Here is a 25260-nt window from a genome sequence, read left to right as displayed (position 1 = left end):
CGGGCTGCTTGCGGGCTCACAGCGGTTAAGGGTTCGACCAGCCATGGAGGTCTCAGGTAATGTTGTAAACGGGTGAGGGCAGAAGAACTTCTGAGACGCATGCATACACGCGCACCACGGCCAGTTTTCCCACTTTGACCCACCGGTCTGTCTTCAGACTGTGGGAGGGGACTGGAGCACCCAGAGGATACCTGTGTGAACACGGGGAGAACATGCAGACTCCACACAGACAGCACCCCAGGTGTGTCTGTGGGCTTGTCCCCTGTGCTCACACTGTCCTGCTCTGTCCCTGTGTGTGTCTGTGGGCTTGTCCACTGTGCTCACACTGTCCTGGTCTGTCTGTCTGTCTGTCTGTCTGTCTGTCTGTCTGTCTGTCTGTCTGTCTGTCTGTCTGTCTGTCTGTGTCTCCGGGTGTCTGTCTGTGTGTGGCTGGATATCTTTATGTCTTTCTGTGTGTGTGTCTCTATGTCTCTGGGTGTCTTTCTGTGTGTGTCTCTGGGTGTCTCTGTGTGTGTGTGTCTGGGTGTCTGTCTCTGGGTGTCTCTCTGTGTGTGTCTGGGTGTCTCTCTGTGTGTGTCTGGGTGTGTCTGGGTGTCTGTGTGTCCAGTTGCTCCCGGCTCTCAGCGCCGCAGCTGTTCCGTTCAGCGGGTCTCTGTCGTCTCTGGTGCCGGGCGCAGCGGGAAGAATAAAACCATAACAAGATCAAGGAGCTGTTTACCGGCCGCGGCGCCGGCGTGTGTGCGCGCCCGTGTGCGTGGCTGTGTGCGTGATCGCGGTCGTGTGCGGGGAAGCGGCTTTGCTGGGGCTGCGAGAGGAAACACAAAGCGAGGCTGCGCTCGGGGGGAGACGGACGGCGGAGGCTGCGGGGGCCATTGTGCTCGGCTGGAGGAAAACAAGGCGCAGGCGGGGGGAGGAGCGGCTCCGCGGCTGCATACACACACACACGCCGCGGCCGGAGAGCTTCCCTCCGCCGGGGGGGGCTCGGATGACGGTGTCGTCGGCGCCCCGAAGATGCTCGGACGGCGCTGGGTGACCGTGCTGGCGGCCGCGATGTCGTACTTCAACCCGGAGAGAGCGCTCGGAGCCCCGCAGGCGGAGGGTGAGTGGGGCCGGGGCTGTGCGCTGCTCCAGCCGTGTCGCGCACGATGTCGCGTCCCTCGCCCCGCCGTCCTCATTGTCCGCGAGCGGCTGTGTCCGGTGTCGGACCCGGTTCGGCTGCTCTCCCAGCGGCACCGCAGCGCCGGCCGAGTCGCCGGGCTCCGGGACGGGCTGCAACGGCCGAACACGGGCCTGACGCAGCCGGCTGTGTTCGGGGTCCGAGCGTGGACAGTGTGCTGTCCCACAGGACTCCGGGATAGGTAGGGTGACATGAGCTCTGTGCATGTCGGGATCATGGTGCTTAACACAGCTGGGGTACTGTGTTCAGGTGCAGGTGTGATTATAGCAGAGACTCCAGACCCACTGTGAACACTCCTGGGGTACCGTGTTCAGGTGCAGGTGTGGTTATTGCTCTTACAGCAGAGACTCAAGCCCCACTGTGAACACTCCTGGGGTACTGTGTTCAGGTGCAGGTGTGATTATAGCAGAGACGCCAGCCCCAGTGTGAACACTCCTGGGGTACTGTGTTCAGGTGCAGGTGTGATTAAATCAGAGACTCCAGAAACAGTGTGAACACTCCTTGGGTACTGTGTTCAGGTGCAGGTGCTCTTATACCAGAGATTCCAGCCCCACTTTGAACACTCCTGGGGTACTGTGTTCAGGTGCAGGTGTGGTTATTGCTCTTATAGCAGAGACTCAAGCCCCACTGTGAACACTCCTGGGGTACTGTGTTCAGGTGCAGGTGTGGTTATTGCTCTTACAGCAGAGACTCAAGCCCCACTGTGAACACTCCTGGGGTACTGTGTTCAGGTGCAGGTGTGATTATAGCAGAGACGCCAGCCCCAGTGTGAACACTCCTGGGGTACTGTGCTCAGGTTCAGGTGCAGGTGTGGTTATTGCTCTTACAGCAGAGACTCAAGCCCCACTGTGAACACTCCTGGGGTACTGTGTTCAAGTGCAGGTGTGATTAAATCAGAGACTCCAGAAACAGTGTGAACACTCCTGGGGTACTGTGTTCAGGTGCAGGTGCTCTTATACCAGAGATTCCAGCCCCACTTTGAACACTCCTGGGGTACTGTGTTCAGGTGCAGGTGTGATTATAGCAGAGACTCCAGACCCACTGTGAACACTCCTGGGGTACCGTGTTCAGGTGCAGGTGTGGTTATTGCTCTTACAGCAGAGACTCCAGACCCACTGTGAACACTCCTGGGGTACCGTGTTCAGGTGCAGGTGTGGTTATTGCTCTTACAGCAGAGACTCAAGCCCCACTTTGAACACTCCTTGGGGTACTGTGTTCAGGTGCAGGTGTGGTTATTGCTCTTACAGCAGAGACTCAAGCCCCACTGTGAACACTCCTGGGGTACTGTGTTCAGGTGCAGGTGTGATTATAGCAGAGACGCCAGCCCCAGTGTGAACACTCCTGGGGTACTGTGTTCAGGTTCAGGTGCAGGTGTGGTTATTGCTCTTACAGCAGAGACTCAAGCCCCACTGTGAACACTCCTGGGGTACTGTGTTCAAGTGCAGGTGTGATTAAATCAGAGACTCCAGAAACAGTGTGAACACTCCTTGGGTACTGTGTTCAGGTGCAGGTGCTCTTATACCAGAGATTCCAGCCCCACTTTGAACACTCCTGGGGTACTGTGTTCAGGTGCAGGTGTGGTTATTGCTCTTACAGCAGAGACTCAAGCCCCACTGTGAACACTCCTGGGGTACTGTGTTCAGGTGCAGGTGTGATTATAGCAGAGACGCCAGCCCCAGTGTGAACACTCCTGGGGTACTGTGTTCAGGTTCAGGTGCAGGTGTGGTTATTGCTCTTACAGCAGAGACTCAAGCCCCACTGTGAACACTCCTGGGGTACTGTGTTCAAGTGCAGGTGTGATTAAATCAGAGACTCCAGAAACAGTGTGAACACTCCTGGGGTACTGTGTTCAGGTGCAGGTGCTCTTATACCAGAGATTCCAGCCCCACTTTGAACACTCCTGGGGTACTGTGTTCAGGTGCAGGTGTGATTATAGCAGAGACTACAGACCCACTGTGAACACTCCTGGGGTACCGTGTTCAGGTGCAGGTGTGGTTATTGCTCTTACAGCAGAGACTCAAGCCCCACTGTGAACACTCCTGGGGTACTGTGTTCAGGTGCAGGTGCTCTTATACCAGAGACTCCAGCCCCACTTTGAACACTCCTTGGGGTACTGTGTTCAGGTGCAGGTGTGGTTATTGCTCTTATAGCAGTGACTCAAGCCCCACTGTGAACACTCCTGGGGTACTGTGTTCAGGTGCAGGTGTGATTATAGCAGAGACGCCAGCCCCAGTGTGAACACTCCTGGGGTACTGTGTTCAGGTTCAGGTGCAGGTGTGGTTATTGCTCTTACAGCAGAGACTCAAGCCCCACTGTGAACACTCCTGGGGTACTGTGTTCAAGTGCAGGTGTGATTAAATCAGAGACTCCAGAAACAGTGTGAACACTCCTGGGGTACTGTGTTCAGGTGCAGGTGCTCTTATACCAGAGATTCCAGCCCCACTTTGAACACTCCTGGGGTACTGTGTTCAGGTGCAGGTGTGGTTATTGCTCTTATAGCAGAGACTCAAGCCCCACTGTGAACACTCCTGGGGTACTGTGTTCAGGTGCAGGTGTGATTATAGCAGAGACGCCAGCCCCAGTGTGAACACTCCTGGGGTACTGTGTTCAGGTGCAGGTGTGGTTATTGCTCTTACAGCAGAGACTCAAGCCCCACTGTGAACACTCCTGGGGTACTGTGTTCAGGTGCAGGTGCTCTTATACCAGAGACTCCAGCCCCATTGTGAGCACTCCTGGAGTACTGTGTTCAGGTGTGATGACATGGTTTTCAGTGAGTGAGAGACGGGGCTGTGGACAAGCTCTGTGACAATCATGACTGACCAGGGAGCTGCCTTGTAGCCCCTAGCTCACTCAGGAACAAGACTGAGAACAAGAGGCTCTTCTGTGGACAGAGAGGGGTGGGGAACAAGCTGCCCAGCCGTGTTGTTGAAGCCGATACCCTGGCTTCTCTCCAAAAACAGCTGGATGAGCTCCCGCAGTCAGGACACCAGGCTCTACTGTACGCAGAGAAGGGTGGGGAACAAGCTGCCCAGCCGTGTTGTTGAAGCCGATACCCTGGATTCTCTCCAAAAACAGCTGGATGAGCTCCTGCAGTCAGGACACCAGGCTCTACTGTACGCAGAGAGGGGTGGGAGAGGGGAACAAGCTGCTCTGGCTTTTCTCCAGACACAGCTCTGGTCAGGACTGGAGGCACTACTGCACACAAAGGGTGGTGGGGGTGGAGAGCAACCTGCCCGGCTGTGTTGCTGAGCTGCCCTGGGTGAGCACGCGCCTCTGCGCATCGACTCCCTGCTGAAGTTCTGGCAGCGCTGTGCTGAGGCTCGGCCCTCGTGCCCTGCAGTGTGGCGCTGTGCTTGTAACCTCTGACCTCGTTCTCTTTCACAGATGGCTCCCTGCACTCAGCTCACCACCTTGAGGTACCCGATTACAAAATGCCCCCCTTCTCCTCCTCCGACTGAGTGATTTCTCTACTTCTCACCCTCCTACACTCTGTTTAACACGAGTGCTTCTCTAGTATCAGCGCTACGTCTAACCCCCCCGTCTCCCCCTGCTTCTTGCAATGGTTTCTCCCAAGAATGTTCCACATGACGTCTCTCTCCCTAACTCCCCTCTCCAGACTGGAATGGTTGCTCCCAGTTCCCTGCTCTTGTTCAATTTTCCGATGGTCCTTGGTTTCATCCTTAAAAACTCTTTCTCAATCCTCTCGTGAATTGTTCCCTGTTCCCAAGAGCTCGCTCTGAGCTCTACAAGTATTTTAACAGTTGAATACTTTTCTGCTTATAACAGTATTATCTAATATTTCCTTCTATTTTCCAATACAGTAATACTTACTGACAGACTGTCTCTTTCTCTTTTTCTCCCTGTGAGTTACTGTGCTGTAGTGTCTAGTCAGTCAGTCAGTCAGTCAGTCAGTCAGTCAGTGTCTCTGTGCTGTAGTGTCCAGTCAGTCAGTCAGGGTCACTGTGCTGTAGTGTCCAGTCAGTCAGTCAGGGTCACTGTGCTGTAGTGTCCAGTCAGTCAGTTAGTCAGGGTCACTGTGCTGTAGTGTCCAGTCGTCAGTCAGGGTCACTGTGCTGTAGTGTCCAGTCAGTCAATCAGTCAGTTAGTCGGAGGTGATGGAGAGGGTTAGTCGGAGGTGATGGAGAGGGTTAATCGGAGTTGATGGAGAGGGTTAGTTGATGTTACTGTATTACTATGGTGTGACACTCTGTCTCTCTCTCAGTTTCTCAGTCCAGAGGTCTCAGTCTGTCTCCTCCTCCCTACGTCGTCGTCCTCATCTCCTGCTCTGGACTCGTCTCCTTTGTGCTGCTGCTGATCGCCTGCCTCTGCTGCAAACGAGGAGGAGTTGGTTTCAATGTGAGTCTGTCTGTCCACCCTTATGTCCTGTACTGTCCAGTCAGTGTGTCTGTATGAATCCCTCTCTCTCTCAGTGCAGTGTTAATGTACTGGAGTGTCCAGTCAGTGTGTCTGTATGAACCCTTCTCTCTCTCAGTGCAGTGTTAATGTACTGGAGTGTCCAGTCAGTGTGTCTGTATGAACCCCTCTCTCTCTCAGTGCAGTGTTCATGTACTGGAGTGTCCAGTCAGTGTGTCTGTATGAACCCCTCTCTCTCTCAGTGCAGTGTTCATGTACTGGAGTGTCCAGTCAGTGTGTCTGTATTAACCCCTCTCTCTCTGTGCCCCAGGAGTTTGACAATGCTGAGGGGGAGGAGTGTTCAGGGGCATCAAGCCCCCCGCCTGAGGACAGTTTGTCTTCCTGTCCTTCTTTGCCAGAGGTCTACACCCTCCCCCTGAGGGACCGGCCGCACAGCGCCACCCTACAGGACACTGCTGGTACTCCACCTCTCTACAGTGTCTATGCTGTGTGTCTGCACAGCGTGTCTTTGCTGTAATGCGTGTCTTTGTGTTTGTACTGCATGTGTACTGTACTTTGTGTAGTGTGTGTTTGTAGTGTACTGTGTGTAGTGTGTGTTAACACTGCTCTCTGGCTCTGTGCTCCAGACTGTTTCAGAAGACACACTCTCAACTACCTGTACCGCACTGTACTGTGTGTGTGTGTGTGTGTGTGTGTGTGTGTGTGTGTGTTAACACTGCTCTCTGGCTCTGTGCTCTAGACTGTTTCAGAAGACACTCTCAACTAACTGTACTGTGTGTGTTTGTAGTGTACTGTGTGTAGTGTGTGTTAACACTGCTCTCTGGCTCTGTGCTCCAGACTGTTTCAGAAGACACACTCTCAACTACCTGTACTGTGTGTGTTTGTAGTGTACTGTGTGTAGTGTACTGTGTGTACTGTGTGTACTGTGTGTAGTGTGTGTTAACACTGCTCTCTGGCTCTGTGCTCCAGACTGTTTCAGAAGACACACTCTCACCTACCTGTACTGTACTGTACTGTACTGTGTGTGTGTACTGTGTGTACTGTGTGTAGTGTGTGTTAACACTGCTCTCTGGCTCTGTGCTCCAGACTGTTTCAGAAGACACACTCTCAACTACCTGCAGGAGATTGGAAATGGCTGGTTTGGAAAGGTGAGAGACTGAGCCCCCCCTGTCAGCCCTCCATCACCCCCTCTCCCTCTGTCAGCAGCTCATGCCCAGCCCTGTCCTATCTCCCCTGTTTTCAATTTCTCCTCTGTGTCCACTGTCTCCCCTGTGTCCTGTGTCCTGTCCATTGTGTCCACTCTGTCCTGTGTCCTGCCCATTGTGTCCACTCTGTTCTGTGTCCACTGTCTCCACTGTGTCCTGTGTCCCCTGTGTCAGGTGATCCTGGCCGAGGTGCTGTGTGACTGCAGCTCGTCTCAGGCAGTGGTCAAGGAGCTGAGGGTCAGCGCCAGTCCCCTGGAGCAGCGCAAGTTCCTGTCTGAATCCGAGCCTTACAGGTCAGTGTGAGTGTGTGGGTCTGTGTGCAGTCTGTGTGCAGTCTGTGTGCAGTCTGTGGGTCAGTGTACAGTCTGTGTACAGTCTGTGGGTCTGTGTTCAGTCTGTGTTCAGTGTTCAGTCTGTGTTCAGTCTGTGTACAGTCTGTGTACAGTCTGTGTGCAGTCTGTGGGTCAGTGTACAGTCTGTGTACTGTCAGTGTGAGTCTGCAGGTCAGTGTACAGTCTGTGTACAGTCTGTGTGCAGTCTGTGGGTCAGTGTACAGTCTGTTTACAGTCTTTGGGTCAGTGTGCAGTCTGTGGGTCAGTGTACAGTCAGTGTACTGTCAGTGTACAGTCTGTGGGTCAGTGTACAGTCTGTGGGTCAGTGTGCAGTCTGTGGGTCAGTGTACAGTCTGTGGGTCTGTGCAGGTCTGTGTGCAGTCTGTGTACAGTCTATGTGCAGTCTGTGGGTCTGTGTACAGTCTATGTGCAGTCTGTGGGTCAGTGTACAGTCTGTTTGCAGTCTGTGGGTCAGTGTACAGTCTGTGTACTGTCAGTGTACAGTCTGTGTATCAGTGTACAGTCTGTGTACAGTCTGTGTGTCAGTGTACAGTCTGTGTGCAGTCTGTGGGTCAGTATACAGTCAGTGTGCAGTCTGTGTGTCAGTGTACAGTTTGTGTACAGTCTGTGTGTCAGTGTACAGTCTGTGTGCAGTCTGTGGGTCAGTATACAGTCAGTGTGCAGTCTGTGGGTCAGTGTACAGTCTGTGTACAGTCTGTGTGTCAGTGTACAGTCTGTGTACAGTCTGTGCAGTCTGTGTGTCAGTGTACAGTCTGTGTACAGTCTGTGTGCAGTCTGTGGGTCAGTGTGCAGTCAGTGTACAGTCTGTGTGTCAGTGTACAGTCTCTGTGCAGTCTGTGTGCAGTCAGCGTACTGTCAGTGTGCAGTCTGTGTGTCAGTGTACAGTCTGTGTACAGTCTGTGTGTCAGTGTGCAGTCTGTGTGCAGTCTGTGGGTCAGTATACAGTCAGTGTGCAGTCTGTGGGTCAGTGTACAGTCTGTGTACAGTCTGTGTGCAGTCTGTGGGTCAGTGTACAGTCAGTCGACACTCTGTGTACAGTCTGCGGGTCAGTGTGCAGTCAGTGTACAGTCAGTGGGTCAGTGTACAATGTGCAGTCAGTGTACAGTCAGTGGGTCAGTGTACAGTGTGCAGGTCAGTGTACAGTCTGTGTACAGTCTGTGGGTCAGTGTACAGTCTGTTTACAGTTTGTGGGTCAGTGTGCAGTCTGTGGGTCAGTGTACAGTCAGTGTACTGTCAGTGGGTCAGTGTGCAGTCTGTGGGTCAGTGTACAGTCTGTGGGTCTGTGCAGGTCTGTGTGCAGTCTGTGTACAGTCTATGTGCAGTCTGTGGGTCAGTGTACAGTCTGTTTGCAGTCTGTGGGTCAGTGTACAGTCTGTGTACTGTCAGTGTACAGTCTGTGGGTCAGTGTACAGTCTGTGTGTCAGTGTACAGTCTGTGTACAGTCTGTGTACAGTCTGCGGGTCAGTGTGCAGTCAGTGTACAGTCAGTGGGTCAGTGTACAGTGTGCAGTCAGTGTACAGTCAGTGGGTCAGTGTACAGTGTGCAGGTCAGTGTACAGTCTGTGTACAGTCTGTGGGTCAGTGTACAGTCTGTTTACAGTTTGTGGGTCAGTGTGCAGTCTGTGGGTCAGTGTACAGTCAGTGTACTGTCAGTGGGTCAGTGTGCAGTCTGTGGGTCAGTGTACAGTCTGTGGGTCTGTGCAGGTCTGTGTGCAGTCTGTGTACAGTCTATGTGCAGTCTGTGGGTCTGTGTACAGTCTATGTGCAGTCTGTGGGTCAGTGTACAGTCTGTTTGCAGTCTGTGGGTCAGTGTACAGTCTGTGTACTGTCAGTGTACAGTCTGTGGGTCAGTGTACAGTCTGTGTGTCAGTGTACAGTCTGTGTGCAGTCTGTGGGTCAGTATACAGTCAGTGTGCAGTCTGTGTACAGTCAGTGTGCAGTCTGTGTGTCAGTGTACAGTCTCTGTGCAGTCTGTGTGCAGTCTGTGAGTCAGTGTACAGTCAGTGTACTGTCAGTGTGCAGTCTGTGTGTCAGTATACAGTCAGTGTGCAGTCTGTGGGTCAGTGTACAGTCTGTGTACAGTCAGTGTGCAGTCTGTGTGTCAGTGTACAGTCTGTGTACAGTCTGTGCAGTCTGTGTGTCAGTGTACAGTCTGTGTACAGTCAGTGTGCAGTCTGTGTGTCAGTGTACAGTCTGTGTCCAGTCTGTGGGTCAGTGTGCAGTCAGTGTACAGTCAGTGGGTCTGTGTGCAGGTCTGTGTGCAGTCTGTGTGTCAGTGTACAGTCTCTGTGCAGTCTGTGTGCAGTCAGCGTACTGTCAGTGTGCAGTCTGTGTGTCAGTGTACAGTCAGTGGGTCTGTGTGCAGGTCTGTGTGCAGTCTGTGTGCAGTATGTGGGTCAGTGTACAGTGTGTGGGTCAGTGTGCAGGTCAGTGTGCAGTCTGTGTACAGTCTGCGGGTCAGTATACAGTCTGTGTACAGTCTGTGGGTCAGTGTACAGTGTGCAGGTCAGTGTACAGTCTGTGTGCAGTCTGTGGGTCAGTGTACAGTCAGTCGACACTCTGTGTACAGTCTGCGGGTCAGTGTTCAGTGAGTGTACTGACTGCAGGTCAGTATACAGTCAGTGTACTGTCAGTGTGAGTCTGCGGGTCAGTGTACAGTCTGTGTACAGTCTGTGGGTCAGTGTGCAGTCTGTGTACTGTCTGCGGGTCAGTGTACAGTCAGTGTCCAGTCTGTGGGTCTGTGTGCAGGTCTGTGTGCAGTCTGTGGGTCTGTGTGCAGTCTGCGGGTCAGTGTACTGTCTGTAGAGTCTGTGGGTCAGTGTGCAGTCTGTGTACTGTCAGCGGGTCAGTGTACAGTCAGTGTCCAGTCTGTGGGTCAGTGTACAGTCAGTGTCCAGTCTGTGGGTCTGTGTGCAGGTCTGTGTGCAGTCTGTGGGTCTGTGTGCAGTCTGTGTGCAGTCTGCGGGTCAGTGTACTGTCTGTAGAGTCTGTGGGTCAGTGTACAGTCTGTGTACAGTCAGCGGGTCAGTGTACAGTCTGTGTACAGTCAGCGGGTCAGGGTGCAGTCTGTGTACTGTCTGCGGGTCAGTGTACAGTCAGTGTCCAGTCTGTGGGTCTGTGTGCAGGTCTGTGTCCAGTCTGTGGGTCTGTGTGCAGTCTGCGGGTCAGTGTACTGTCTGTAGAGTCTGTGGGTCAGTGTGCAGTCTGTGTACAGTCTGTGGGTCTCTGGGTCTCTGTACAGTCTGTGGGTCAGTGTGCAGTCTGTGTACAGTCTGTGGGTCAGTGTGCAGGTCTGTGTACAGTCAGTGGGTCAGTGTACAGTGTGCAGTCAGTGTACAGTCAGTGGGTCAGTGTACAGTGTGCAGGTCAGTGTACAGTCTGTGTACAGTCTGTGGGTCAGTGTACAGTCTGTTTACAGTTTGTGGGTCAGTGTGCAGTCTGTGGGTCAGTGTACAGTCAGTGTACTGTCAGTGGGTCAGTGTGCAGTCTGTGGGTCAGTGTACAGTCTGTGGGTCTGTGCAGGTCTGTGTGCAGTCTGTGTACAGTCTATGTGCAGTCTGTGGGTCTGTGTACAGTCTATGTGCAGTCTGTGGGTCAGTGTACAGTCTGTTTGCAGTCTGTGGGTCAGTGTACAGTCTGTGTACTGTCAGTGTACAGTCTGTGGGTCAGTGTACAGTCTGTGTGTCAGTGTACAGTCTGTGTGCAGTCTGTGGGTCAGTATACAGTCAGTGTGCAGTCTGTGTACAGTCAGTGTGCAGTCTGTGTGTCAGTGTACAGTCTCTGTGCAGTCTGTGTGCAGTCTGTGAGTCAGTGTACAGTCAGTGTACTGTCAGTGTGCAGTCTGTGTGTCAGTATACAGTCAGTGTGCAGTCTGTGGGTCAGTGTACAGTCTGTGTACAGTCAGTGTGCAGTCTGTGTGTCAGTGTACAGTCTGTGTACAGTCTGTGCAGTCTGTGTGTCAGTGTACAGTCTGTGTACAGTCAGTGTGCAGTCTGTGTGTCAGTGTACAGTCTGTGTCCAGTCTGTGGGTCAGTGTGCAGTCAGTGTACAGTCAGTGGGTCTGTGTGCAGGTCTGTGTGCAGTCTGTGTGTCAGTGTACAGTCTCTGTGCAGTCTGTGTGCAGTCAGCGTACTGTCAGTGTGCAGTCTGTGTGTCAGTGTACAGTCAGTGGGTCTGTGTGCAGGTCTGTGTGCAGTCTGTGTGCAGTCTGTGGGTCAGTGTACAGTGTGTGGGTCAGTGTGCAGGTCAGTGTGCAGTCTGTGTACAGTCTGCGGGTCAGTATACAGTCTGTGTACAGTCTGTGGGTCAGTGTACAGTGTGCAGGTCAGTGTACAGTCTGTGTGCAGTCTGTGGGTCAGTGTACAGTCAGTCGACACTCTGTGTACAGTCTGCGGGTCAGTGTTCAGTGAGTGTACAGTCTGTGCAGTCTGCAGGTCAGTATACAGTCAGTGTACTGTCAGTGTGAGTCTGCGGGTCAGTGTACAGTCTGTGTACAGTCTGTGGGTCAGTGTGCAGTCTGTGTACTGTCTGCGGGTCAGTGTACAGTCAGTGTCCAGTCTGTGGGTCTGTGTGCAGGTCTGTGTGCAGTCTGTGGGTCTGTGTGCAGTCTGCGGGTCAGTGTACTGTCTGTAGAGTCTGTGGGTCAGTGTGCAGTCTGTGTACTGTCAGCGGGTCAGTGTACAGTCAGTGTCCAGTCTGTGGGTCAGTGTACAGTCAGTGTCCAGTCTGTGGGTCTGTGTGCAGGTCTGTGTGCAGTCTGTGGGTCTGTGTGCAGTCTGTGTGCAGTCTGCGGGTCAGTGTACTGTCTGTAGAGTCTGTGGGTCAGTGTACAGTCTGTGTACAGTCAGCGGGTCAGTGTACAGTCTGTGTACAGTCAGCGGGTCAGGGTGCAGTCTGTGTACTGTCTGCGGGTCAGTGTACAGTCAGTGTCCAGTCTGTGGGTCTGTGTGCAGGTCTGTGTCCAGTCTGTGGGTCTGTGTGCAGTCTGCGGGTCAGTGTACTGTCTGTAGAGTCTGTGGGTCAGTGTGCAGTCTGTGTACAGTCTGTGGGTCTCTGGGTCTCTGTACAGTCTGTGGGTCAGTGTGCAGTCTGTGTACAGTCTGTGGGTCAGTGTGCAGGTCTGTGTACAGTCAGTGGGTCAGTGTACAGTGTGCAGTCAGTGTACAGTCAGTGGGTCAGTGTACAGTGTGCAGGTCAGTGTACAGTCTGTGTACAGTCTGTGGGTCAGTGTACAGTCTGTTTACAGTTTGTGGGTCAGTGTGCAGTCTGTGGGTCAGTGTACAGTCAGTGTACTGTCAGTGGGTCAGTGTGCAGTCTGTGGGTCAGTGTACAGTCTGTGGGTCTGTGCAGGTCTGTGTGCAGTCTGTGTACAGTCTATGTGCAGTCTGTGGGTCTGTGTACAGTCTATGTGCAGTCTGTGGGTCAGTGTACAGTCTGTTTGCAGTCTGTGGGTCAGTGTACAGTCTGTGTACTGTCAGTGTACAGTCTGTGGGTCAGTGTACAGTCTGTGTGTCAGTGTACAGTCAGTGTGCAGTCTGTGTACAGTCAGTGTGCAGTCTGTGTGTCAGTGTACAGTCTCTGTGCAGTCTGTGTGCAGTCTGTGAGTCAGTGTACAGTCAGTGTACTGTCAGTGTGCAGTCTGTGTGTCAGTATACAGTCAGTGTGCAGTCTGTGGGTCAGTGTACAGTCTGTGTACAGTCAGTGTGCAGTCTGTGTGTCAGTGTACAGTCTGTGTACAGTCTGTGCAGTCTGTGTGTCAGTGTACAGTCTGTGTACAGTCAGTGTGCAGTCTGTGTGTCAGTGTACAGTCTGTGTCCAGTCTGTGGGTCAGTGTGCAGTCAGTGTACAGTCAGTGGGTCTGTGTGCAGGTCTGTGTGCAGTCTGTGTGTCAGTGTACAGTCTCTGTGCAGTCTGTGTGCAGTCAGCGTACTGTCAGTGTGCAGTCTGTGTGTCAGTGTACAGTCAGTGGGTCTGTGTGCAGGTCTGTGTGCAGTCTGTGTGCAGTCTGTGGGTCAGTGTACAGTGTGTGGGTCAGTGTGCAGGTCAGTGTGCAGTCTGTGTACAGTCTGCGGGTCAGTATACAGTCTGTGTACAGTCTGTGGGTCAGTGTACAGTGTGCAGGTCAGTGTACAGTCTGTGTGCAGTCTGTGGGTCAGTGTACAGTCAGTCGACACTCTGTGTACAGTCTGCGGGTCAGTGTTCAGTGAGTGTACAGTCTGTGCAGTCTGCAGGTCAGTATACAGTCAGTGTACTGTCAGAGTGCAGTCTGTGTGTCAGTGTACAGTCTGTGTACAGTCTGTGCAGTCTGTGTGTCAGTGTACAGTCTGTGTACAGTCAGTGTGCAGTCTGTGTGTCAGTGTACAGTCTGTGTCCAGTCTGTGGGTCAGTGTGCAGTCAGTGTACAGTCAGTGGGTCTGTGTGCAGGTCTGTGTGCAGTCTGTGTGTCAGTGTACAGTCTCTGTGCAGTCTGTGTGCAGTCAGCGTACTGTCAGTGTGCAGTCTGTGTGTCAGTGTACAGTCAGTGGGTCTGTGTGCAGGTCTGTGTGCAGGTCTGTGTGCAGTCTGTGTGCAGTCTGTGGGTCAGTGTACAGTGTGTGGGTCAGTGTGCAGGTCAGTGTGCAGTCTGTGTACAGTCTGCGGGTCAGTGTGCAGTCTGTGTACTGTCTGCGGGTCAGTGTACAGTCAGTGTCCAGTCTGTGGGTCTGTGTGCAGGTCTGTGTCCAGTCTGTGGGTCTGTGTGCAGTCTGCGGGTCAGTGTACTGTCTGTAGAGTCTGTGGGTCAGTGTGCAGTCTGTGTACAGTCTGTGGGTCTCTGGGTCTCTGTACAGTCTGTGGGTCAGTGTGCAGTCTGTGTACAGTCTGTGGGTCAGTGTGCAGGTCTGTGTACAGTCAGTGGGTCAGTGTACAGTGTGCAGTCAGTGTACAGTCAGTGGGTCAGTGTACAGTGTGCAGGTCAGTGTACAGTCTGTGTACAGTCTGTGGGTCAGTGTACAGTCTGTTTACAGTTTGTGGGTCAGTGTGCAGTCTGTGGGTCAGTGTACAGTCAGTGTACTGTCAGTGGGTCAGTGTGCAGTCTGTGGGTCAGTGTACAGTCTGTGGGTCTGTGCAGGTCTGTGTGCAGTCTGTGTACAGTCTATGTGCAGTCTGTGGGTCTGTGTATAGTCTATGTGCAGTCTGTGGGTCAGTGTACAGTCTGTTTGCAGTCTGTGGGTCAGTGTACAGTCTGTGTACTGTCAGTGTACAGTCTGTGGGTCAGTGTACAGTCTGTGTGTCAGTGTACAGTCTGTGTGCAGTCTGTGGGTCAGTATACAGTCAGTGTGCAGTCTGTGTACAGTCAGTGTGCAGTCTGTGTGTCAGTGTACAGTCTCTGTGCAGTCTGTGTGCAGTCTGTGAGTCAGTGTACAGTCAGTGTACTGTCAGTGTGCAGTCTGTGTGTCAGTATACAGTCAGTGTGCAGTCTGTGGGTCAGTGTACAGTCTGTGTACAGTCAGTGTGCAGTCTGTGTGTCAGTGTACAGTCTGTGTACAGTCTGTGCAGTCTGTGTGTCAGTGTACAGTCTGTGTACAGTCAGTGTGCAGTCTGTGTGTCAGTGTACAGTCTGTGTCCAGTCTGTGGGTCAGTGTGCAGTCAGTGTACAGTCAGTGGGTCTGTGTGCAGGTCTGTGTGCAGTCTGTGTGTCAGTGTACAGTCTCTGTGCAGTCTATGTGCAGTCAGCGTACTGTCAGTGTGCAGTCTGTGTGTCAGTGTACAGTCAGTGGGTCTGTGTGCAGGTCTGTGTGCAGTCTGTGTGCAGTCTGTGGGTCAGTGTACAGTGTGTGGGTCAGTGTGCAGGTCAGTGTGCAGTCTGTGTACAGTCTGCGGGTCAGTATACAGTCTGTGTACAGTCTGTGGGTCAGTGTACAGTGTGCAGGTCAGTGTACAGTCTGTGTGCAGTCTGTGGGTCAGTGTACAGTCAGTCGACACTCTGTGTACAGTCTGCGGGTCAGTGTTCAGTGAGTGTACAGTCTGTGCAGTCTGCAGGTCAGTATACAGTCAGTGTACTGTCAGTGTGAGTCTGCGGGTCAGTGTACAGTCTGTGTACAGTCTGTGGGTCAGTGTGCAGTCTGTGTACTGTCTGCGGGTCAGTGTACAGTCAGTGTCCAGTCTGTGGGTCTGTGTGCAGGTCTGTGTGCAGTCTGTGGGTCTGTGTGCAGTCTGCGGGTCAGTGTACTGTCTGTAGAGTCTGTGGGTCAGTGTGCAGTCTGTGTACTGTCAGCGGGTCAGTGTACAGTCAGTGTCCAGTCTGTGGGTCAGTGTACAGTCAGTGTCCAGTCTGTGGGTCTGTGTGCAGGTCTGTGTGCAGTCTGTGGGTCTGTGTGCAGTCTGTGTGCAGTCTGCGGGTCAGTGTACTGTCTGTAGAGTCTGTGGGTCAGTGTACAGTCTGTGTACAGTCAGCGGGTCAGTGTACAGTCTGTGTACAGTCAGCGGGTCAGTGTGCAGTCTGTGTACTGTCTGCGGGTCAGTGTACAGTCAGTGTCCAGTCTGTGGGTCTGTGTGCAGGTCTGTGTCCAGTCTGTGGGTCTGTGTGCAGTCTGCGGGTCAGTGTACTGTCTGTAGAGTCTGTGGGTCAGTGTGCAGTCTGTGTACAGTCTGTGGGTCTCTGGGTCTCTGTACAGTCTGTGGGTCAGTGTGCAGTCTGTGTACAGTCTGTGGGTCAGTGTGCAGGTCTGTGTACAGTCTGTGGGTCAGTGTATAGTCTGCGGGTCAGTAGACAACAGCCACTCACACTGACACACAACACACAGAACACACATCCCCTCACAATGTGTGTGTTGTGTGTTAGTGTGATGAGTAGTGTGTATTGTGTGTCAGTGTTGTATGTGTTGTGTGTCAATGTGAGGGGTTGTGTATTGTGTGTCGGTGTGAGGGGCTGTGTGTTGTGCGTTGCTGGCAGTGTGATAGGCTGTGTATTGTGTGTCAGTGTTGTGTGTGTTTTGTTTCAGCACTGGCAGTGTGACGGGTTGTGCGTTGTGTGTTGCAGGAGTCTCCAGCATCCTCACATCCTGCAGTGTCTGGGTCTCTGCACTGAGAGCATCCCCTTCCTGCTGGTCATGGAGTTCTGTCAGCTGGTGAGTCTGGAGTGCTGCCCTTCCACAATGCTCCTGTCCCGGCTCCTGTCCCCGCTCCTGTCCTGCTCTGCTCCTCTCCTGCTCCTCTCTCTGGACTGAGGTCCAGATCATACTCATGTGTCTCCTGTTGGGGTGTCCCAGGGCGATCTGAAACGATATCTCCGTGCCCAGAGGAAGTCTGATGGCATGACCCCTGACCTCCTGACCCATGACCTGCTGACCTTGCAGCGCATGGCCTATGAAATCACTTCCGGGTTGCTGCACCTGCATGAGAACAACTACATCCACAGGTGAGTGAGTAGCAGGCAGGTCAGTGTGAACAGCGCCCATGTGTTGTTACCATGTTGCTGAGGATATGAGGATACAGCACAGATTGACACAGTAAAGGCCAGGTCAGGAGAAAGATCCCACAGTGACCTGCCTGTCCTACTGTCCGCTGTCTGGAGAGTCACCCGCTGATGCAGGGCTGCACACAGGCCTGCAAACAGAGCTACACACAGGGCTGCACACAGGGCTGCACACAGCAACACAGGTATACACAGGGCTGCACACAGAGCTACACACAGAGCTACACAGAGCTATATGTAGAGCTGCACACAGAGCTACACACAGGGCTGCACACAGAGCTACACACAGAGCTACATAGGGCTGCACACAGAGCTACACAGGGCTACACACAGGGTTACACACAGAGCTACACACAGGGCTACACACAGGGCTACACGCAGAGCTGCACACAGAGCTAAACACAGGGCTACACACAGAGCTCCACACAGGGCTACATAGAGCTACACACAGGGCTGCACACAGAGCTACACAAAGGGCTACACAGAGCTGCACACAGAGCTACACACAGAGCAGCACACAGGGCTACACATGGCTACACACAGGGCTACACACAGGGCTGCACACAGGGTTACACACAGAGCTACACAAAGTGCTACACGCAGGGCTATGTAGAGCTGCACACAGGGCTGCACACAGAGCTACACACAGAGCAGCACACAGGGCTACACAGGGCTGCACACATGGCTGCATACAGGGCTGCACACAGAGCTACACACAGGGCTGCACACAGGGTTACACACAGAGCTACACAAAGTGCTACACGCAGGGCTATGTAGAGCTGCACACAGGGCTACATAGAGCTACACACAGAGCAGCACACAGGGCTACACAGGGCTGCACACATGGCTGCATACAGGGCTGCACACAGAGCTACACACAGGGCTGCACACAGGGCTACATACAGCTACACACAGGGCCGCACACAGGGCTACACAGGGCTGCACAGAGCTACAGAGGGCTACACACCACACAGTACTGTAGCCCTAATTGAAGGCACTGTGAGTGAAGTCTGTCATGAACAGACTGTACAGCACTAAAACACTTGATGTCTGTTCACAGTGACCTCGCCCTGAGAAACTGTCTCTTAACCTCTGACCTCACAGTACGCATTGGGGACTACGGCCTGTCTCACAACCACTACAAGGTATCTGTCTGTGTGTACTCTACCCTTGTACCCCTGTGTCCTGTGTGTCCAGGAGGATTGCTGCCTGACTCCAGACTCGGTGTGTGTGTGTACTGTACCCCTGTAACCCTGTGTCCTGTGTGTCCAGGAGGATTGCTGCCTGACTCCAGACTTGTGTGTGTGTGTGTGTACTGTACGCCTGTACCCCTGTGTCCTGTGTGTCCAGGAGGATCGCTGCCTGACCCCAGACTCGTGTGTGTGTGTGTGTGTGTTGTACGCCTGTACCCCTGTGTCCTGTGTGTCCAGGAGGATCGCTGCCTGACTCCAGACTCAGTGTGTCCCTGTGTCCCTGTGTCCAGGAGGATTACTTCCTGACTCCGGATCGCCTGTGGATTCCTCTGCGCTGGATCGCCCCTGAGCTGCTGCAGGAGTTCAGGGGAGGCCTGGTTGTCACAGACCAGACCAAGACCAGCAACGTCTGGTGAGGGTGTGAGGGTGAGGGGGTGAGAGAGTGCGTGGGTGAGAGAGTGAGGAGGTGAGAGAGTGAGTGGAGTGAGAGGGTGAGGGGGTGGGTGAGAGAGTGAGGGGGTGAGGGTGAGGGGGTGAGAGAGTGCGAGGGTGAGAGAGTGAGTGGGGTGAGAGAGTGAGAGGGTGAGGATGAGGGGGTGAGAGAGTGCATGTGTGAGAGAGGGTGAGGGGATGAGAGGGTGAGGGGGTGAGAGAGTGTGAGGGTGAGAGTGAGAGAGTGCGAGGGTGAGGATGAGAGGGTGAGAGAGTGAGATGGTGAGGGTGAGGGGGTGAGAGAGTGCCAGGGTGAGGGGGTGAGAGAGGGTGAGGATGAGAGGGTGGGGTGGGTGAGAGAGTGAGTGGAGTGAGAGGGTAAGGATGAGGGGGTGAGAGAGTGAGAGGGTGAGGATGAGAGGGTGAGGGGGTGAGAGAGTGCGAGGGTGAGAGAGTGAGAGAGTGCGAGGGTGAGGATGAGGGGGTGAGAGAGTGTGAGGGTGAGAGAGTGCAAGGGTGAGGATGAGAGGGTGAGAGAGTGAGACGGTGAGGATGAGAGGGTGAGGGGGTGAGAGAGTGCCAGGGTGAGGGGGTGAGAGAGTGAGAGGGTGAGGATGAGAGGGTGGGGTGGGTGAGAGAGTGAGTGGAGTGAGAGGGTAAGGATGAGGGGGTGAGAGAGTGAGAGGCTGAGGATGAGAGGGTGAGGGGGTGAGAGAGTGCGAGGGTGAGAGAGTGAGAGAGTGCGAGGGTGAGGATGAGGGGATGAGAGAGTGCGTGGGTGAGGATAAGGGGGTGAGAGTGAGAGAGTGCGAGGGTGAGGGAGTGAGGGAGTGAGACGGAGAGTGTGCTCCTCAGCCTCTGCCCTGTCTCCAGGTCCCTGGGTGTGGTGATCTGGGAGCTCTTCGAGTTCGGCGCCCAGCCCCACAGGCACCTCAGCGACGAGGAGGTGCTGACCTTCGTGATCCGCGAGCGGCAGATCACCCTGGCTCAGCCCCGGCTCCGGCTGGCGCACGCCGACTACTGGTGAGGGCCTGGAGCCGCCGCCCGCCCGCCCGCCCGCCGCCCCCACTGCCCGGCCTGCGCTCATGTCCTGGCGTGTCTGTGTGTCGCAGGTACGAGGTGATGCAGTCCTGCTGGCTTCCGCCAGCACAGCGCCCCTCTGTGGCCGACGTCTTCCTGCTGCTGTCCTCGCTGCGGGCGGCAGAGCTGGCGCTGGGCCGCAGCGGCGCGGAGGAGGGCGAGGGCGAGGGGGGCGGCCGGCGGCGGCGGGCGGGCGCGCGGGCCGAGGAGTCTTTCGAGCGGCGCTGGGACTCCCTGCGACCCCCCGCCTTCCAGATCACGGCCTCGGCCCGCGAGCGCGAGGAGGGGCCGCTCGTCGCCAACGGCAACTCCTTCCCGCTGCTGGAGCCGGTGGGCCACCCCGTGCCCCCGCCCCCGGCCGACCTGGACGACATCCTGACCGTCACGGAGACCAGCAAGGGGCTCAACTTCGAGTGCTTCTGGGAGAGAGCCCACCGGGGGCGGGGCTACAAGCCCCTCCCCTCCGCCCGCCCCCCGCCCGCCCCGCCCCGCCACTCGCTGGACACGCCCACGGTGGTCCCGGTGATCAGCGCCCGCAGCCCCTCCCTGGCCAGCGAGTACTACATCCGGCTGGAGGAGCAGGCCGCCCCCGCGGGCCCCGCGGGCGAGCTGGAGCTGGTGGAGATCCGGGCCGGCCGGCGGGGCTCCCGGGTGCGGGTGCTGGCTCCTGGCGCCGGGCTGGTGGAGGCGGGCCGCGCGCCCGGCGCCCGCGTGACGGACTTCGCCGTGGTGGACCTGGGCGGCAGTGAGGCCCCGCCCCTCTCGCCGTCGGCAGCCAATCCGCTGCACTCGCGGCCCCTCCCAGCCCCTCCGCGGGCCCCGGGTTCGGTCCACGCGCCCGCCGCTGCGCCGGAGGCCCCGCTGGTGACCTTCGACCTCCTGGGCTTCCAGCGGCCCCGTCACGCGCTGCCCCCGTCCCCGTCCCTGTCCCCGTCCCTCCCTCCTCCTCCTCCTGCCCCCGCGCTGTCCCCATCCCTGCCGCCCCCCCTGTCTGCCCCCCCGCCGCTGCCCCCCCTCCCAGCTGCCCCGGGGCTGCCGCGGGCCCTGCCCGGGCAGGAAGCGCCGTCGCCGCTGCACCTGTTCCTCACGGAGGTGTCGAGCAGCCGGGCCGCCTGGGCCGAGCCCCCCACCGAGCTGTTCCTCACGGAGATCGGCGCCGAGGTGGACAGCGCCAGCCCCGGCCCCGCCTGGGCCTCGCGGTGGGACCCGCAGATCCCGGGGGCCGGAATCCAGAGGTCCCGCTCGCTGCTGGGAGACATAACGCCGGAGAGCTTCGCAGCCGTTGCCCTGGCTTACGAGGCGAGCCGGCAGCCAGGCGTGAGGGGCCCCCCCGACCGCGCGGAGGAGACCCCCCGGCCAGCGGAGGGGCGCGAAGGCCAGCGTCCAGCGCCGTCTGTGCAGAGAGGCGCCGGGATTTGTCCTTCGTCCCTGGAAACAGACTCCCCGGCAACCGGATCACTGTCTAGCCCTGTCACCCCGGCAACAGAATCAGGCTCCAGGTTCGTCACCCCAGCAACCGGATCAGGCTCCAGCTCTGTCACCCCGGCAACTGGATCAGGCTTCAGCTCTGTCACCCCGGCAACCGGATCAGGCTTCAGATTCGTCACTCCAGCAACAGAATCAGGCTCCAGCTCTGTCACCCTAGCAACAGAATCAGGCTCTAGCTCTGACACCCCGGCAACCAGATCACTGTCTAGCTCCGTCACCCCGGCAACAGAATCAGGTTCCAGCTCCGTCACCGCGGCGACAGAAACAACCTCCAGCTTCGTCACTCCGGCAACAGAATCAGGCTCCAGCTCTGTCACCCCGGCAACCAGATCACTGTCTAGCTCCGTCACCCCGGCAACAGAATCAGGTTCCAGCTCCGTCACCGCGGCAACAGAATCAACCTCCAGCTCTGTCAGCCTGGCAACCGGATCACTGTCTAGCTCTGTCTCCCCGGCAACTGGATCAGGCTCAAGCTCTGTCACCCCGGCAACAGAATCAGGCTCTAGCTCTGTCACCCCGGCAACTGGATCAGGCTCTAGCTCTGTCACCCCAGCAACAGAATCAGGCTCAAGCTCTGTGACCCCGGCACCTGGATCAGGATCCAGCTGTGTCACCCCGGCAACAGAATCTGGCTCAAGCTCTGTGACCCCGGCAACCGGATCAGGATCCAGCTGTGTCACCCCGGCAACAGAATCAGGCTCTAGCTCTGTCACCCCGGCAACAGAATCAGACTTCAAAGCAGCCGCTGGTCTAAAGCCTCCTGACAGCTCGGTCAGTACCGGGGACTCCCAGCCGCCCGCTGACCGGTCCAGGGAGGCCTTTCTGACGGAGATCCGCTTGGCTGAGACCTTCCTGACGGAGATCATGAGTGCGGAACTCCCTGGCCCCGCGGGGTCCCCCTACCGGCACCCCAAACTGAGCTCCCGCTCCGAGCGCCTGGAGATCCTGTCCCCCACCAGCCCCCGTGAGCTGGGCCCTGCCGCCTGGGGGGACCCCACAGCCCCTCGACTTGGGCAGCTGGGGTCACTCTCAGCAGCCCCTGGGCCTGAGGAACTGCCTCGACCCACAGACCCCGCGCCTGAGGAACTGCCCCGGCCCACAGACGATGGCCCTGAGGAACTGCCCCGGCCCACAGACCCCGCGCCTGAGGAACTGCCCCGGCCGCCGAGGGCTTTCGTGTTCTCCGAGATCATGCCGAAGAACGGGCTACTGCTGCAGGGACAGGCTGGGGGCGAGAACGGGGGGACCCCGAGGGCTCGAGCCCGCGCCGAGCTGTCCCGCCAGGCTCACGTGCGCTCCGTGTCCGTGGAGCCAGACACCCTGCTGCTCGACCCGAGCTTGGGCGCCCTGGTTCCGGCTCGAGTCCGGCCAGGAGTCTCCGCAGTGGGCGACTGTGCCGCCCTTCAGCCGGGGGGGGGTGTCTCTGCCGCCGGAGCAGAGAATCTGGGGACAGACGGGGCTCCCGGGGATCCTCCAGCAACCCCTGACCTCTCGCTCTCCGCTGCCACCCCCACTGACTCTGCCCTTTCTCCCATGACCTCCAGCTCCTTGGACTGCCTGACCCCGGGTGACCCCTGGGAGGGAGGGGCCTGGAGGGCGCTGGGGGCGGAGACTCCACACCGAGACTCCGCCTACTTCTCCGATGGCGACGGGGAGGTGGAGGGGCCTGCCAGGAGGGTGGGGCCGGACGGAGGGTGGGGCCTCAGCAGGGGAGAGAGAGGCAGCCTGGGAAAGCTGACGGGGATCCAGGAGAGGACGGAGGAAGGGGAGAAGGAGCAGGGAGGAGTAACTGCGGAGAGCGGGAGAGAAGAGAAACCGGGCTGGGGAAGTCTGGAAACCCTCGTGGGAGACTGCGGAGGATGGCGCGTTGAAGAGTCTGTCCTCAGCCGAGACGCCTTCGTGTCCCCGGTGATCGGACAGGTGGGAGACCCCCGCCAGGCCGCGGGGAAGGGGATCTCGGAAGAGCTCCCGGCGCGGCTGGTGTTCTGCACGGAGGAGCTGAGGGATCCTGCCCGGATTCTTGGCACGCGAAGCAGGGAGCCGAGACCGAAGAGCGTGGGGCCGAGCAGGAGCGTGGAGGAGGAGGCAGGAGCACGTTCGGGAAAGACGGGATGTCTCCCGGTTGGGGAGGGGTTTGTGGACCGCGAGGCGCACCCCCTTAAAGGGGACCTGGCCTGGAGCCCCCCCAGGGAGGAGACTCCCCTTCCCTGCTCCTCTGACCAGGAACAGAGTCTGGATCTTCCTGCGGGAGCTGGAATAGGAGTCCGGAAGGATGGTTCCGGGAACAAGAGCTTGGTAGCCCCGGAATTTCAGCTCCAAGAAGCCAATGAATTGGGTCTGAGGGGCCCCCGGGGCCCCGGCAAGGATGAGCCTCTGGAACCGGACTCCCAGAAGCCCCTGTCTCAGGGGGTGGGAGGGGAGAACCCGGAGCCCGCAGGTTCGGGAGTGACGGGGGCACCGGAGGGGCTGGGCGGTCTCGAGCGTGCCCCGTCTCCGGCGGAGAACGACCAGTGGGCGGCAGGAGAGGGGAGCCCCACCGCCCGCGAGGTCATGGGGGACGTCGGCCGCAGAGTCTTGGCAGAGAAGGAGAACGACGAGCTGGCGGGAGGGGAGCCACACCCGGCCCTCCTCGAGGGGCTGGCAGGACCCGGCACGGCGGCCAATGACGAGACGCTGGGCTGCCCGGGGGAGCAGGAGAGGCACAGCGATGCCCCGGGGCCACACCCGGAGGTGCGCCAGGAAGAGAACGCCGAGATTCCAGAGGCACGCTCCGAAGGAGACGGCGAGGGCGGGAGGGAGGGGGGCTCGCCGGAGCTGGAGAACCTGGAGAATCCAGGTGCCTTCCCAGCAGCCCCCCGTGTGAGCGCCTCGCGAGTGATGGAATGTGACGGGAACAGGGAGTCTTGCTCCCGGCCTGTGGATTCAGGAGGCGAGAACCAGGACTTCAACGAGTGGGCTGGGCCCGATCCCGGCAGGACCGGAGAGGCGGGCTTCTGCCCTCGTCCGCTCACAGAGAACCTGGAGCAGGCAGCCGAAGGTCCTGGCGGCGTCGAAAATCAGGAATGTGGCCCCAGGCATCCGCTTGGCGAGATAGGGAGCCGGGAGATCCGGCCGGATCGTGACGGAGAGCCTCTGGAGGGAGCGGACTGTTGCCTGTCCCAGGTATCCCACGCACCTGCGCTCTACGCAGAGGCAATCCCAGGGCAGCGCCACAACAATCGGGGCCCGTCTCCTCCTCCGGCTCGGGATGTGTCTCCCCCCACTGTTCCGTCGGGCTCCGGAATCGCAGATGAGCTCCCGGCTCCCTCCCGGAAGACCGGGCCCGAGGATCTGTCCTGGAGAAACCGGGATCTGTTTGGCCACCTTTCGGGTTGGCAGGAAGGAGCGGAGGAGGGGGGGCCCCTGGACGCGGCCCGGCGGCCCCTGGGCTGCCTGTGGCGGGACCTGGAGGAGGAGCCGCTGGAGGACTTCGAGACGCTGGAGCGCCTGTGCCTGCAGGGGGAGGAGGTTGCGGAAGACGGGGGCCTGCTGGGGGGGCTCTTCCTGGAGAGCCTGGGGCTGGGGGAGGAGCTGGCGGGGCGGACGGACCGGGGAGGAACCGAGCGGCCCCCTGGGGGCCATGATCTGCGAGTGTCCGCAGAGAAGAGCTCCCGGTCCTTGGGAGCCGATTCAGGAAGAACGGCTGGCGCCCCAGCAGACTCCGGAGCGGGCAGCCGGAGGAGCAGAGCAGCCCCAGAGAGCTCCCACCGTGGGGCCGCCCCCCTGACCAGCTCCCCCCACTCGGACAAGAGGGGTCAGAGGTCACTGTCCAAACTGCCGGCCAAGAATGGGCTGATGATGCAGGTGAGAGAGTCGGTCAGTCAGTGTCCATCCTGTTTCAGTCTGTGGGGTCGATGTGCCGCAGTGTCCAGTCTGTGGGGTCGATGTGCCGCAGTGTCCAGTCTGTGGGGTCGATGTGCCAAAGTGTCCAGTCAGTGGGGGTCGATGTGTTGCAGTGTCCAGTCTGTGGGGGTCGATGTGTCGCAGTGTCCAGTCTGTGGGGTCGATGTGCCACAGTGTCCAGTCTGTGGGGTCAATGTGCCGCAGTGTCCACTCTGTGGGGGTCGATGTGTCGCAGTGTCCAGTCTGTGGGGGTCGATATGTCGCAGTGTCCAGTCTGTGGGGGTCAATGTGTCGCAGTGTCCAGTCTATGGGGGTCGATGTGCCACAGTGTCCAGTCTGTGGGGGTCGATGTGCCGCAGTGTCCAGTCTGTGGGGGTGGATGTGTCGCAGTGTCCAGTCTGTGGGGAGCGATGTGTCGCAGTGTCCAGTCTGTGGGGGTCTATATGCCGCAGTGTCCAGTCTGTGGGGGTCGATGTGTCGCAGTGTCCAGTCTGTGGGGGTCGATGTGTCGCAGTGTCCAGTCTGTGGGGGTCGATGTGCCGCAGTGTCCAGTCTGTGGGGTCAATGTGCCGCAGTGTCCACTCTGTGGGGGTCGATGTGTCGCAGTGTCCAGTCTGTGGGGG

At 57.4% G+C, this 25260-nt stretch overlaps 1 protein-coding gene across 2 annotated transcripts in view; it reads left to right on the top strand.

Annotated features, from left to right (window-relative positions):
• Positions 1–584: 584 nt before the first annotated feature.
• lmtk3 (lemur tyrosine kinase 3) overlaps positions 585–25260 on the top strand; it is a 28064-nt gene continuing 3388 nt past the window's right edge. For both annotated transcript variants that reach the window (XM_069182892.1, XM_069182891.1), the window contains exons 1-11: positions 585–1099; positions 5400–5533; positions 5862–6009; positions 6638–6699; positions 6931–7049; positions 16128–16215; positions 16357–16505; positions 17623–17707; positions 18046–18167; positions 19061–19210; positions 19300–24598. In XM_069182892.1, the coding sequence (XP_069038993.1) occupies positions 1012–1099; positions 5400–5533; positions 5862–6009; positions 6638–6699; positions 6931–7049; positions 16128–16215; positions 16357–16505; positions 17623–17707; positions 18046–18167; positions 19061–19210; positions 19300–24598 (6444 nt within the window). In that variant the 5' untranslated portion in view covers positions 585–1011. The remainder of the gene's footprint in view (positions 1100–5399; positions 5534–5861; positions 6010–6637; positions 6700–6930; positions 7050–16127; positions 16216–16356; positions 16506–17622; positions 17708–18045; positions 18168–19060; positions 19211–19299; positions 24599–25260) is intronic.

This window comes from Lepisosteus oculatus, chromosome 23, assembly GCF_040954835.1.
Source record: "Lepisosteus oculatus isolate fLepOcu1 chromosome 23, fLepOcu1.hap2, whole genome shotgun sequence".
Taxonomy (NCBI): Eukaryota; Metazoa; Chordata; class Actinopteri; order Semionotiformes; family Lepisosteidae; genus Lepisosteus; species Lepisosteus oculatus.
This window is presented reverse-complemented; position numbering and strand designations above follow the sequence as displayed.